This window comes from Armigeres subalbatus, chromosome 2 (assembly GCF_024139115.2).
Source record: "Armigeres subalbatus isolate Guangzhou_Male chromosome 2, GZ_Asu_2, whole genome shotgun sequence".
Lineage (NCBI taxonomy): Eukaryota > Metazoa > Arthropoda > Insecta > Diptera > Culicidae > Armigeres > Armigeres subalbatus.
In genome coordinates, this window is record NC_085140.1 from 423,350,894 (window position 1) to 423,366,248 (window position 15,355).

Below are 15,355 nucleotides of genomic sequence, written 5' to 3' on the forward strand. Positions count from 1 at the left end.
TTTATAGGCCAGTCAACTAACTATTTCAGTCAGATCATTAATTTGGTAAGCATTCTAATTTGGAAAGTTAATCAATTCGTTACTCAACAATCCTTCCTGTCAATAGTTCGGTCCAAACGACTGGAGTAGGGTTCAAAAAATTACATTGAACAAAGTTAAGCAAGCGGCTGCTTTAATTTAACAAAATCATATTACAATGCAAATAATATCAGTTCGAATAAGACTTGACTTTCTGGAATTGGAATCAGGATCAAACTCAGGGGAATCAATAAGTGGGGCAGGGTTTATTGATATAATTTGACTGATAAAAATCAACTAGACAACTAGTTTTACCTTAAACAATATTTTGACATCAGCTGCTCAATCTTATTACTCGCAGACATTTACAAAAAGCAAGTTTTATCAGTTCTGAAAGTAAAAATCGTCATTAAAAAAATCTAGGAAACTCAAATTTTTTCTTCGAAAACAAAAAGCAAAGTTCCCATGCATGAAACAAAAAAAAACAATGCTTTGTTTTGTTCAACTTTTAATTTAAAAAAAATTTAATTGTTAATTAATGTTAATTGCAATTTTCATTTTAGAAATTGCTTCTTAGTACATTCAATGTTAATTGTTTCTGGGTATTAGGCCACCCGGAGTGGAAATTAATTACTAAGTTGGGTATACCAATTGCCGCCATACATAAGATCAACTATTTAAAAAAATAATATATATCAAGCGAAAGGTTTTACTTTCTGCTCCTTAGAACAGCTGTGAAAACCACAATAAAATTTGTTATAATCCTCAAAATTGATTAATCCATTATAGGAACGCATGCACCAGTTGTGGCACTATTCCTAATTTTGGTTCCTTATTTGGCAAATCCAATTGTTTTCTTATGGGATTGGCCACATTGGGACCACTAGTGCGACAACTGGTGCAGGACATCAAAAATTAAGCAAAATATTTTTTTACAATTAGGTATCGATTGTTTTGGAAGAGATCAAAGTTTTTATCGTATCATATGAATATGTTTTATCAATATGAATTTGGTTTACGGTGATTTGATTGGCCATTTATCATATAAAGCACTAGTGCGACAACTGGTGCTATAGCTCCAATAAGCATTTGCACAACAGTGGATATATTTAGTTTGGAAAAAGTATTGGAGGGTAACCGCTCCCTTCGGTGGGGTTTGATCCCAATTTGTGGGATCAAAAATGGTCGAAAGGGACAAAAAGTCGAAAGGACAAAACCTCGAACGGGACAAGATGTCGAAAGGACAAAACGTAGAACGGGACAAAAGGTAGAAAAAAAAACAAAAGGTCGAAAATAATAAAAGGTCAAAAGGGACAAAAGCTCCAAATAAACAAGAAACTGAAACGGAGAGAATCAATCTAGCACATCACAAGTTTTATTCATTTCTTAAATCAATAATATTTTGTATCTCTAATAGAACTATCTAGATATTCGTAATATTGTTTCGTAATTTGCTAATTCTTCAACTTTGATCGATGAGAAGAGTGTATTATTTTTGCTTGAAGTCAAATGCATTTCATACATTCCGTTGGAATACATCCTACCTGTAATCAAGTTGTTCTATTTCTACCTTTTGTCTCTTTCGATCTTTTGTCCTTTTCGACCTTTTGTCTCTTTCGAACTTTAGTCTCCTTCGACCTTTTGTTCTTTCTACCTTCCGTTCCTTTCGACGTTATGTCGAAAAGGCAAAATGTAGTGATGACGAGCTCAGTGGTCTAGTGCTATCGCTTCTGCCTTACAAGCAGGAGGACGAGGGTTCATTCAAGGCTTTTCCCTTTCCTACTTTGTATTTCTATCTTAGTTCTTTCTGTGTTTTACGTTTTAATACTAATTTTCATACAATAGTCCAGGCTTGTACCATCTACGAATTTGTGCGAATTGCTCAATGCTAATGCTAAATAGCCGAAAAAGCGAAATATAGTGCTGTTGGTTACCTGGTGATTCTGCAAGCTTTAGTTATTTTTCATTTATTGATAGGCCATGTTGGTGGAAAAAGTTCCACGGAAACATAAGATCCTTGAGACTAAATTTGTGTTGAAAAAAAAATGAGATCTAAACGCCAAACAATACTCATGCCAATAGAGATAATAAATAAAATTGAGGAAGATTGTCGCTGTGGTTCCTTTTGTTCTAGTTCCCAAACATGACGGGTACATAACTGTCGAAACGTATTGAGTTTTTGTTGACATTCAGCGTTATCCTCGCCAGCAAAAGATGTTTCGCCAGTGACGGCAGTGACAGTCTTCCTCTATGGTTTATTACCTCTGTTCCCATGCCACGTCGGACTCTGTTCATTATTGTGAAAAGGAAAAATCGATCAACCGAGAACAAGGCCCGAAACAAAAGTATCAAAATCCGGTTTAAATGCTAATAACATTTTCAGCTTATGCAATAACTCTTTACTTTTCAACAGTAACTTAGTTACTTTCAATTTTATAATTTATAATTTAGACATCACCAGCTAAATGGTTCACTGATCTTAATGGTAATGAAAGGAATAGACGAATTATTGTTCAATGTAGCAAATCGTAAAAAATATATAAACTGAATCCTCATTTCTTTGAGTTGCACTATTGAGCTGATAATCATGTCAAAATTCTATTTTGTTAATTTGATAAGCTAAAAATGACCAAGATTTTTTTTTATTATTTCAACCTCACAGTTGAGCTTTGTCGCCCTAAATGCATTACACTATTTGTTCTAAATAAAGCGACAAGTAAATTAATTACGATCTCGCCACTCCTTTAACATTACGCGCATGATTAATTACTGTCATCTATGGCCGGTTGCCTCGTTGTTTGAACATTAACACCTATCGCTCGGAAGGGGGAGTTGTTCTCAACTGGGATTCTCGCCCGCCTGCATCCTACATACATCCAGCGCTGGGCGTGAACAGGTGATACCGAAATCGAGCACCTTACCAGCTGGGTGGTGTTGGTTTCTTGGGGAATGTAGCGAAGGTTCGGTACGGCACACCACCTACCAATGGAAAAGAGTATCTAAATGGGCAATTACTATTATTAGCGGTCAATACTTTTGCGTTGAGCTCGGCTGAACAGAAGAGAGGTGGAGGATAGAAGGTGGTTCGATTGCAGCAGTCCCTTGCGCTCGATCCAGTCAAGCATGGGGAGATCGCAAAATTCTACGCGAGAGGTTCTGGAAGAGATAGATTTGATGTTTGTTGTATAAAAGCCACTGCCAGGTTCTGAGTTGAAGCAAACCGAACTCAAGTGTTCTAACAATCAAAGCACTAACCAAGCCAACATCTAGCCTCATCTGCCACAATGAAGGTATATCAGTGTTATCAGTGATTGTGTTTAACGTGTTCAAGTGATAATGGGACAATTTTGGGTTTATTTGCAGTTTATCGTTGCCGCCGTTGTCCTTGCCCTTGCTGTCGCCTCGGAGGCCAGCTGGCCAGCCGCTGGATTGCCATGGGGAGGACCATGGGGAACCGTTGTTCAGGCTAATGCTCCAGCTTGGCCCGCTGCCCACTGGGGCGGTGCTTGGCCAGCTGCTGCTGCTTACGGTGCCTGGCCTGGTGCTCACTGGGCTGGAGCGTGGCCAGCTGCCCATTGGGGTGCCCCAGCTGCGTCGGTTGCCCACCATGCCGGAGTTGTTCCCGGAGCCACCTCGGTCACTGCCAACCGTGGAGCCGTCCACGTTGCTCCTCTGCCAGGACATGCCATCTCCCAGAAGCAGCTGAACCTTGCCCCAGCTCCAGGAACTCTGTAAAAAGGATGCCAAAATAGAAAATAGATCTCAGCAGCAGATCAATGCTCATAAACTCAAGGTGACAAACAACTGCCATGATTACTAGAACAAACAATTGAGAAACCGAAGTTCTGTGTTTCACGCGTGATTTTTATATGCTAATAGGTAGAACAATTATTTACTCGAATTGTAAATAAATGTCAACTCTCAAATACTGAAATAATCGAAATAATTTATCATTTATTTCATAAATATCACAAACTATATCCAGTTCACTAGTCATAAGATAAGTTAGTACTACCCATTTCATTCCACCATTTGATTGTAACTTGACAAATAAGTATTCCGTACTTAATCATTCTACTAAAAAGCTTAATTTTCTTACATCCAATTCGCAAAGCAGCCTTCCGTAGTGTATCGATACGATGCGCGGACATGTTTAACCGATTCAATCCGGATTTTTTTTTCGTCGTATTTCAACATAAATTTTGGACATTCTGCTTCAAAAACGTATGCAAACCATGAAAAAGTAGAAATATGGGGTAAAATATTTTTTTTGAGATCTTCTAGGGCTTCCAAACCTTCCTTGAGTTCAGATCTTGATGATCTACATAAACAACAAAGCGTTTTACGGGGCCTCAATCCTTATTTGAAGTTGGCATTGCTACTTGAGACATAATTAAACTATTTTTTTATCAAATCGCAGTGTTACCAAAACATAAACGGTACTCCAAACTATTCTTGAGTTCAGATCTTGGAGGTCTACAAGATCAACAGAGCAGTTCATAGGTTCCCGAGCTTGTGTAATAGTTGGAGGTGCCCCATGGAACATTATTACAGTAGTATATACAAAATACAAGACTCCCAGAATATCTACTGTACTCCAAACAATTCTTGAGTTCAGATCTTGGAGGCCTACAAGACCAACAGAGTGATTGATAGGTTCCTGAGCTTGTGTGTTAGTTGTAAAAACCCCTTGGGACGTGATTATGTCAATATATAAAAACATCCACATTCCCAGAATATCTACGGTACTCCAAACCTTTCTTGAGTTCCGATCAGTTCATAGGGTCCTGAGCTTGTACGTTAGTTGGAGCAACCCCTTGGGACATCATTACACCAGAATATGTAAATCACAGCATTCCCAGAGTTCCTGGGGTAATCCAAGTCATTCTTGAGTTCAGATACTGGAGGTCTTCAAGACCAACAGAGTGATTCATTGATTTCCGAGCTTGTGTGTTAGCTGGAGAAGCCTCATGGAACATCATTACACCAGTATATACAAAATACAATATTCCCAGAGTATCTACGGTACTCCAAATCATTCTTGAATTCAGATCTTGGGGGTCTACAAGCAGGGTTGGAAAAAATCAAATTTCAAAAAATCGAGGATGATTAAAACACACCCGCGATCATACTTTTGAACAATCAAGTGATTAAAACTCGCCAGCAATCAAGAATCATTTAGAAAATCTCATCTTGATTTGAAGTATTTACCGTTACATTTTGAACTCTTTTCCCTTACTAGCATGAAGCTATAACGCCAAATAGAAGATAAAACGGGACTGTTGACAATTAGCTATTATTTGTGAAGAATAATGATTGATGTGTTTATTATCGTTTGAGTACAAAATTTGAGAAGTTGTCGCCGGCGACAACTTGCCTACTGTTTTCACGTGAGAAGTTTTCACATGAAAATTGCAATCATGATCGTCTGATAATGATTAAGCACAACACTGTCTACAAGACCAACAGAGTGATTCAAAGGCAACTCAGCTTCTGTGTTAGTTGTAAAAACCCCATGAGACATCATTACACCAGTATATGAAAATTGAAACATTCCAAGAATATCTACGGTACTCCAAACGATTTTTGAGTTCAGATATTGGAGGTCTACGAGGCCAACAGAGTGAATCATAGGATCCTGAGCGTGTGTGTCAGTTGTAGAAACCCCATGGGACATCAATATACCAGTATATACAAATCATAACATTCCCGGAATATTTACGGCGCCATACATGAGTTCAGATATTGGAGGTCTAAAAGACCAACATAGTGATTCATGGATTCTGAAGCTTGTTTGTTAGTTGGAGAACCATCATGAAACATCATTACACCATTATATAAAAATCTTGTTAGTTGGATTTGCTCAAATGGACATCATTACGTACACAATACGTAAGTACGAAAAAAAACGTGTTATTGTGATCACAAACATCGCATCCACAATTTTTTCGTTCCTTTTATCATCTATAGTGTTATAGAGGGGCCCTCCTTAGCCGTGCGGTAAGACGCGCGGCTACAAAGCATGACCATGCTGAGGGTGGCTGGGTTCGATTCCCGGTGCCGGTCTAGGCAATTTTCGGATTGGAAATTGTCTCGACTTCCCTGGGCATAAAAGTATCATCGTGCTAGCCTCATGATATACAAATGCAAAAATGGTAACCTGGCTTAGAAACCTCGCAGTTAATAACTGTGGAAGTGCTTAATGAACACTAAGCTGCGAGGCGGCTCTGTCCCAGTGTGGAGATGTAATGCCAATAAGAAGAAGAAGAAGAAGAAGTTTTATAGAATAAAGCTTGGTACCACGGCGTCTCTTGATGACCGGCTGGGCTATACATGTGAATTATTGCTACTCCATAATCGATCAGAATTATAGTAAGTTGCACCCTGAAGGCGTTGGTACTCTCATACTTACTTGTTTCATACTTATTATACATATTATATATTGTATACGATATGTTAACCCAAGTGTTTACCATTTCTATACGTATTGAAACCACCAAGGGGTATCATGAGATGACACTCTAACCAATAAATGAGGATTGCGTACCAAGAACTGAATAAAGCTCGCAATACATTCAATCGACAATATAATTGGTTTCAGTATTGCACGGAAGTGAATGTTACTAAAACTAACATTTATATGTAAGAGTAAAGTAATTTACGTATGAATAATATCACAAAATTTCATTTCAAATGCTTTTCTCCATACTTATCCCAAAATGAATTAAATGTAATAGCTAATTCATGTTGCTAAAAAAATCTCTCTCTCAGTTCCTCTGCAACCATTTGATGTGATTCTACGAGATCGTCAACAGAAGGCGTTTCAGTAAAACTTTCGAATCGACATGTTAAGCTCTGGTGCACTGCTGCAAACATGCAGCACACTAGGAGTAAACTTTTTGAAAGCAGTGTACCAAAAGGAATCAATAGTTAAGTTTCTCAATAATAATCTTCTTCATCGAAAAAATATTTAGTAGACTAACAGGTAACAGGTCATTGTATTTTTTTTTCGAGAAATGCTCTCATTATTGATGAAATTTGTGGAGGTTCATTACAAGAAGTGGCGAAGGGGAGAGGGGTGTTGAAAATAGTAATTGTACGTACTATATCGATCTTCCCTAGATGTCCTTCACCATACAATTTTTTGGCGGTAAATTCATGCTAGACTATTGTACATCTTCTTGTTGATCGATTTGAATATAAAGAATTGAGCTCATGGACAATTTGTATTGTCGTACATGTTCAACGAATTCCAGTAGAGCTATTCCAAGTCCAGTAGAGCTATTCCAACTCATAAAAATAGATGGGATGACGTAGATCTTCATGTTGATCGATTTGAGTATTGAGATCTGTACTCATGGACAGTTTGGAGTGTCGTCAATGTTCAACGAGTTCTGTAATGTATCTATAATGGTGTATCGAAGTCCCGTGGAGCTATTTCCACTCATAGATATAGTGGAAACCTCAAAGATCTTCGTGTTGATCGATTTGAATATTGGGATCTGAGCTCAAAGACAGTTTGGAGTGTCGTAGATGTCGAGCGAATTCTGTGGCGTGTCTCTAATACTGTAACCAAATCCTGTGGAGCAATTACAACTCATAAAAATAGTTGAGACATCGAAGATCTCTATGTGGATCGTTTTAAATATTCTGATCTGTACTCATGGATAGTTTGGAGTATAATAGATGTTCAGCAAATTCTGTTATGTATTTATAATGGTTTCATGAAGTCTCATGGAGCTATTCCAACTCATAAAAATAGTGGGGACATCAAAGATCTTCTAGTTGATCGATTTGTAAATAGGGATCTGTGCTTGTTTGGAGTTTGGAGTGTCGTACATGTTCAACGAATTCTGTGGTGTATATCTTACTGTGTACCGAAGTTCCGTGGAGATATTCCATCTCGTAAAAGTAGTTTAGACATCGGAGATCTTCATATTGATCGTTTTGAATATTAGGATCTGCGCTCAAAGACTGTTTGGAGTGTCGTAGATGTCAAACAAATTCTGTGATGTGTCTATAATTGTGTCACGAAATCCCGTGGAGAGTTTGGAGTGTCGTAAATGTCGAACGAATTCTGTGGTGTGTCTGTAATGATGTTACGAGGTATCCTGGAGCTATTCCAACTCCTAAAACTAGTGGGGACATCGATGATCTGCATGTTGATCGATTTGAATATTGGGATCTGTATTCAAGGATAGTTTGGAGTGTCGTAGGTGTCGAACAATTCTGTGGAGTGTCTGTTATGGTGTTACGAGGTATCCTGGAGCTATTCCAACTAATAAAACTAGTGGGGTCATCGAAGATCTGCATGTTGATCGATTTGAATATTAGGATCTGTACTCAAGGATAGTTTTGAGTGCCGTAGATGCCGAACGAATTCTGTGGTGTGTCTGTAATGATGTAATGAAGAACCGTGGAGCTGTCCCAACTCATAAAAATAGTGGGAACATCGTAGATCTTTTTGTTGACCGATTTGAATATTAAGATCTGAATTCAAGAACTGTTTGGAGTATCTTAGGTATTGAAAAAGATCTGTTATACTGCAGGACAGGTGCGGGATATGATAATAAAGCATTTCAATTTCAATTATTTAATCAAAATGTTGTAAAAAATAGTGTTGATTCCTTAGAACATCAAAATTAGAACTCAAGGATAGTTTGGATGCTCTAGATCATCCTAGTGACCATAACCTGACCTGGGCAATATTTTTCCTGGATGGAACAGTTAATTTCGAACATTTTTGCTGAAGAAAGCAAGGCTCTATATCTTAAAACTGATTTTCGACAACTGATTTTCGTCTTGGGTCATATATGACTGTCAACTTTAGGCCAATTGATTCACCTCCGCATAACTCTGATACGATGTTCACTTATACCATTAAGCCTGGTTCAACACCAACGTAGAGGTGAAGAAATCGGCCTTCATTTAGAAGTCGAATGGGGACATATTTGTACTTGACACGTAACATATGTTTTCTTAAACGATTAAATAATAGCTAAATAATTGTAAACTGAGTTGTTTTGCGATAATAATGTGACTACATATACCTTACAGAATACATATCTCAGGAATTACAGGAAAAAAAAATTAAAAAAACTTTCAATCCTTTTAGAAATACCGTAAGGTGGTAATAAATCCTCAAGAACAAAACAATGAAAAACTTGTGGTCTGTACCTCAAAGGAATAAAGCACTTGAAAAACATACTGAAAAATCTGGGCGTGATTAAACTGTGTTACGATAGCAATGTTCTAATTTTGAAAATACATACATATAAAAATTGGACACTCTTTCAGCTCATTATTATTTTCAAAACATTGCAATTACGAATTATACTCTTTCTTGCTAATTTTGATTGATGTTACAAAACAGTCAATCACGATACACAAAACGAGTCAAGTACGATACACTGAAGTAGGGCTTACTGTTGAGGTCGAAATATGTAACTGTCGAAGGCACAATAAAGTGGGGAAATCGTCAAGTGAATACATTCCACTAAAAGCTTATGATAGTTTTTTCATCCTAGTTTTGTAAATTCATTCAAAAAATTATTTCTAGGCAAAATTATCTTGAACATTGACAAACAGTATTATCAAAATGAACTCTCTTAATTTTTGTTTAAATAAATGAAGCTTTAGCAAAAGAACTGGTTGGTACATATTATTTTATTTAGGGTCACCTCTTGAATATAACTTTACAAACACTTATTTCGACCTAATCTGTAAATTGTCTTTAATGGCTCGAACTTGCCACACAGTTTTTTTTTATAATTATTATTATTATTTATTAAGGTGTTTTTTTTATTTTTAATTAAGTTTAACACCGCTTGGCACGAACTTGATTTTCTTTGATGATATACCACATTTTATATATCTCCAAAACAGTTAACGATTATATAGCATATAGTGATTGATCGTTGTATACACATCTGTAAAAAGTATGTAGTTTAATACTTGAACACTTGAAAATGAATAAATAAGTTTTGAAAATTTAATTAGGTAAATAAAATTGCATTGCGGGAGAAAATTTCCCACGTAATCACCTTCAGCATTGGAAATCACACATTGTATGGCTCCGTTTGCGAACTGGATGTAGCTTGTGATATTTATAAAATAAGTGATCAATTATTCCAATTATTTCAGTATTCGAGAGTTGACATTTATTTACAAATTGAGTAAATTATTGTTTTCCCTATTAACATAATAAAATCACGTGTGAAACACAGAACTTCGGTTCCTAATTGTTTGTTCTAGCAATCATGGCAGTGGTTTGTCATCTTGAGTTTACGAGCATTGATCTGCTGCTGAGATCAGTTTTCAGTTTAGGTATCCTGTTTACAAAGTTCCTGGAGCTGGGGCAAGGTTCAATTGCTGCTGAGAGATGGCATGTCCTGGCAGAGGAGCAACGTGGACGGCACCACGGTTGGCAGTGACCGAGGTGGCTCCGGGAACAACTCCGGCATGGTGGGCAACCGAGGCAGCTGGGGCACCCCAGTGGGCAGCTGGCCACGCTCCAGCCCAGTGAGCACCAGGCCAGGCACCGTAAGCAGCAGCAGCTGGCCAAGCACCGCCCCAGTGGGCAGCGGGCCAAGCTGGAGCATTAGCCTGAACAACGGTTCCCCATGGTCCTCCCCATGGCAATCCAGCGGCTGGCCAGCTGGCCTCCGAGGCGACAGCAAGGGCAAGGACAACAGCGGCAACGATGAACTGCAAATAAATCCAAAAATTGTCCCATTATCACTTTAACACGTTAAACACAATCACTGATAACACTGATATACCTTCATTGTGGCAGATGAGGTTTGATGTTGGTTTGGTTGGTGCTTTGATTGTTAGAACACTTGAGTTCGGTATGCTTCAACTCAGAACCTGGCAGTGGCTTTTATACAACAAACATCAAATCTATCTCTTCCAGAACCTCTCGCGTAGAATTTTGCGATCTCCCCATGCTTGACTGGATCGAGCGCAAGGGACTGCTGCAATTGAACCACCTTCTATCCTCCACCTCTCTTCTGTTCAGCCGAGCTCAACGCAAAAGTATTGACCGCTAATAATGGTAATTGCCCATTTAGATACTCTTTTCCATTGGTAGGTGGTGTGCAGTACCGAACCTTCGCTACATTCCCCAAGAAACCAACACCACCCAGCTGGTAAGGTGCTCGATTTCGGTATCACCTGTTCACGCCCAGTGCTTGATGTATGTAGGTTGCAGGCGGGCGAGAATCCCAGTTGAGAACGACTCCCCCTCCAAGCGATAGGTGTTAATGTTCAAACAACGAGACAACTGGGTATCGGGTACTTATGACAGTAATTAATCATAAGCGTAATTTAAGAAAAGTGGCGATGATGGGCAATAAAAACAATATTAGATAATTGAACTTTTATTTGAAAGTGCTGAACATTTTCAAGCTGAAGCTTTGGCTCCTTTAATTTTGGAACTAAAATGAATCCATTTATTTTCTGCTTCTTCCAATCATGTTTTCCTCTATAGCAAAATTTATTTAATATAAATTATGTATGTATGTATGTAACGTATGGAAATAACAGTCCTTTCCTTTTCACTAATAATTTAGTACATACATAATGTGCGATTTTATTCTATGAATTAAGTGAAAGTGCTAAAATTGTTGTTTTTGCTTTCGGTATCTCAAATTTGTTTAAAAAGGAATGATGATTGCTGATCTTTTTCGATAAAGGCGACTTACATCAGCGCAGCTTCTGGAATTTATACCTACTGCACTCGGAATTTTAAATGATTTTCATTATTACTGATTTGAATGTAGCCCAATTTTCCCTACTAAGGATGGCCAAAAGTTTAATATGTTGCCTTGAAATTTCAAAGTATTGGATGCTCCATTTTTTGCCTTTTCTTGTACAGTAAACCGTAGGGAAAGCTGGAGATGGGGGAGCCTTGATCCCATTTTTTTCGAGAATCTAAGTAGTTTTATTCTGGCGCCTTTTTGAGTATGGATCTTCTAGACCAGAGATTATTCACAAACTTTTTGGATATACGAGCCACTTAGCAGAGTGACTGCCAGAATCCAATATTGCTTGGGACCGATCAGGTACAAAATGAATAGATTTTTAGAAATTATATAAAAACTAGCGAAAGAAACCCAGCTTTGCCCGGGTGTAGCAAATGTCACAATAAAGTATTTGCAGCACCGCACTCTAGATCAATTTCCGTGCGTTTGTTTTGTTTTCTTCAACAGCTGACCCAAAATTGTATTCTAATGATTTTTTACATTTCCCCGTTATATTCACCAATTTTTTGTATATACAAACCTTGCGGATCCCAAAACGAATCGATTAGGAAAAAATCTTGCAAATCGGTCAACCCGTTCGCGAGTTAAACCGTCAGGAAGGAAATCTCAACTCATTTTTATTATATAGAAAGAAGAAGAAGTAGAAGATGAGTACGCGTTAGATTGAGCTAGGCATAACAAATTGCTTCAAACCCCTTTATTATATTCGCAAAATATCAGCAATGAATGATTCTATTTCTGAGGACCAAGATTTCGCATTCGTGTTTTATCTTTCTTGGAAAATAAAGTTTTAGGGTGAGGTGGTCGGTTGTCAACACCTTTTTATTCTTGGTTCATAATATTCGCCCAATAATGGAACAAAGTAGTGATATTTGCATATCAATGCCACAGTGAGAATGAAAGGGCCCGTAACGGTACTTATTTAGATGCTGCTGTTTTAGATGTCCGGAAAAGACCCATTCCTGTGTAAAAAAAATCCGAGGAATTGATTAACGCTGACAAACCATTGGAAAGGGCCCATTTTGCCCATTTGGCCCAATTTTCCCCAAAATACATCATAAAAGCGAATAATTCAAAAGAAAATCTTGTTTGCCGCTCCCGGAGAGGACTGAATGGATTGCATTGAGTTTTGTACGTAACATATCTCAAAATTAGCCTATTTTTAAACTCATGAATTAGTTTAAAAAAGTTGCTGGAAAGTAATTTATCTCGTTTAAAATTATCTTTTCTGGTTCAAATATATTCAAGATACGATTAGGGGGAAGGGTCGTTTGGCCGAAACCCATTCGACTAAAAGCCATTTGAACGAATGTCACTATGACGAATAGCCCATTGGGCCGAAAGTCATTTGGCCGAATGGGTCATTTGGCCAAAGGGGACATATTTTGGCTAAAAGGGCCGAATGGGACATTTGGCCGAATAGGACATTTGGCCGAATAGAACATCTGGCCGAATAGATCATTTAAAAAGTAAGAAATGAGGAGTGAGAAGTGAGACGTCTCACTTCTCATTGTAAAAATTGAGAAGCGCAAAGTGACGACTTACTACTCACTTCGCGCTTCTAACTTTTCACACTAAGGAGTGCAAAATTAAGATTGAGAAGTGAGACGTCTCAATTCACACTACTTATTTCTCACTTCTCAATGTGAAAAGGTGAAGTGCGAAGTGAATACTAAGACGTTTCACTACTCACTTCACTCTTCATTTCTCACTCCTCACTGTGGACATTTTTGCGCTATTTTGGAATTCAAGATGGCCGACTTTCATTTTTTTTAAACGACCGGAAACCCATGCAATATGGGTATTGCCGGAATGCGCTCGATAAGTAGAAGATATTTGGCACCATTTTGGAATTCAAGATAATCCGTTTCCGATTTGATAAAACGACCGAAAATCCTTTCAATACCAATGGCCGGAAAACATTCCGAGATTTCCTCCGGGAGTTCCTCCGGGAGTTCCTCCAGAAATTCCTCCGGGAGTTCTTCCGAGTATTGCTCAAGGAAATTCCTCAGGAAGTTTCTCCAAGAATTCCTCCGGAAGTTCCTCCAAAAAAACCTCCGGAAGCTCCTCTAGAAATTCCTCCGGAATTTCTCCGGAAGTTTTTCTAGGATTGAAAGTTTAAAGGCAATGACATGAATTGCATTTAAGTACATTAGGGGGAATGACGGCTTTGGCAGGTTTTGTTCTATTATTGGTAGGGGTTTTTTTATGACTGACTAGGCTCAAATTTGGCCTAAACATTCTTTGCGTATCAAAGAATATTGTGGCCAAATTTCATATAGTTTGGTCGACAAAAACCCCCCTGCCAATAATAGAACAAAACCTGTCAGAGCCGTCTTTCCTCCTATACATATTTAATTAAGCTTTCAAAAATTATTGTTTTCGCTCACAACGTGGCTTATAATCTGAAATTAGGCAATCAACTTGAATTTGTCTTAACATCCCCATTTGAAAAAGGGGTGCCGACAACCGAAATTTGCATCCATTTTGAAAAGTGTAAATAAAGGATGAATAGCAAACGCTACATTTAGTATTGAATCACAAAATACAGTAAACTCACTTTGTAAATACGTAATAAATTTATCTTTTCGATCGTTTTACTTCGTTTTGTAACTAAATACAGTGAACTCTCCCTTACTCGATATTGAAGGTACCATGGAGTTAAGGATGTACCGAGATAGCGACCACATTTATATTTGGCCGATTGCCGTTTAGCCGAACAGTCAAAATTTGTTTCCTTATTAAGTGAGGTGAGATGTGAGTCGTTTGAAGTGAATGGTGAACAGCGAGTGAGTACTGATAAACGAAAGTGAGTATTGAGTAGTGAGATGTGTGCAGTAACATGTGAGTAGTAGAAAGTGAAAAATGAAAAGTGAGAATATATTGGTAAGATATGTGAGTGAGATGTGATAGTTGTGAAGTGAGAAGAAGGATGTGATTAGTGAGAAAACAGAAGCAAGGGGTGAGAAGGACAGATGATTATAACGAAGTGACTTTTCACTTCTTACAACTCCCTTCTCACAACTTATTTCTCACTTCACACTTCTAACTATTAATTTTTCACCTCTCACTTCACTTCTCACTTTTCCCTTCTTACTTTTCACTTCTCACTACTCGCTTCGAACTTCTCACTTCGAAATTTCTTACCTCTCACTTTTATTTTTTCACTTCTCAGTATTCATCTCACACTTCTCACTTTGCACATCTTATTTCTCACTTCACACTTCTCATTTCGCATTTATTACTTTTAACTTCTCACTTCTCACTTAAGCTTCTTTTATCTCACTTCCGACTTCTCATTTTTCACATATCACATTTCACTTCTAACTTCTAACTTTTCACTTCTCCCTTCATACTTTTCACTTTACACTACTCACAACGCACTTAGAATTTCTCACTTCTCACTTTTTATTTTTCACTTCCCACTACTTATTTCTTACTTTTTACCTTGCACTTCTCACTGCTCATATTTCACTTCTCATTTCTCATTTCTAACTTCTTTCTCATTTTTCGCTTATCACTTTTCACTTCTAATTTCTAACTATATCATGTATGTACTGTTTCTGACAACA

The 15,355-nt window shown here is 37.8% G+C and overlaps 2 protein-coding genes across 2 annotated transcripts; one reads left to right on the forward strand and one right to left on the reverse strand.

The window, feature by feature from the left end:
* The first annotated feature begins 3,205 nt into the window (after window positions 1-3,205).
* LOC134217806 (adult cuticle protein 1-like) lies at window positions 3,206-3,964 on the forward strand. The gene is made up of 2 exons (XM_062696622.1): window positions 3,206-3,308; window positions 3,382-3,964. Exons 1-2 carry the CDS (start codon window positions 3,303-3,305, stop codon window positions 3,751-3,753), a joined length of 378 nt encoding a protein of 125 aa, XP_062552606.1. The 5' UTR covers window positions 3,206-3,302; the 3' UTR covers window positions 3,754-3,964.
* A 5,906-nt stretch (window positions 3,965-9,870) lies between these two features.
* On the reverse strand, window positions 9,871-10,948 carry LOC134217807 (adult cuticle protein 1-like). Its single transcript, XM_062696624.1, has 2 exons — window positions 10,800-10,948; window positions 9,871-10,725 (listed from the first exon to the last, which is right to left on the reverse strand). Exons 1-2 carry the CDS (start codon window positions 10,803-10,805, stop codon window positions 10,354-10,356), a joined length of 378 nt encoding a protein of 125 aa, XP_062552608.1. The 5' UTR covers window positions 10,806-10,948; the 3' UTR covers window positions 9,871-10,353.
* Between the last annotated feature and the right edge of the window lie 4,407 nt (window positions 10,949-15,355).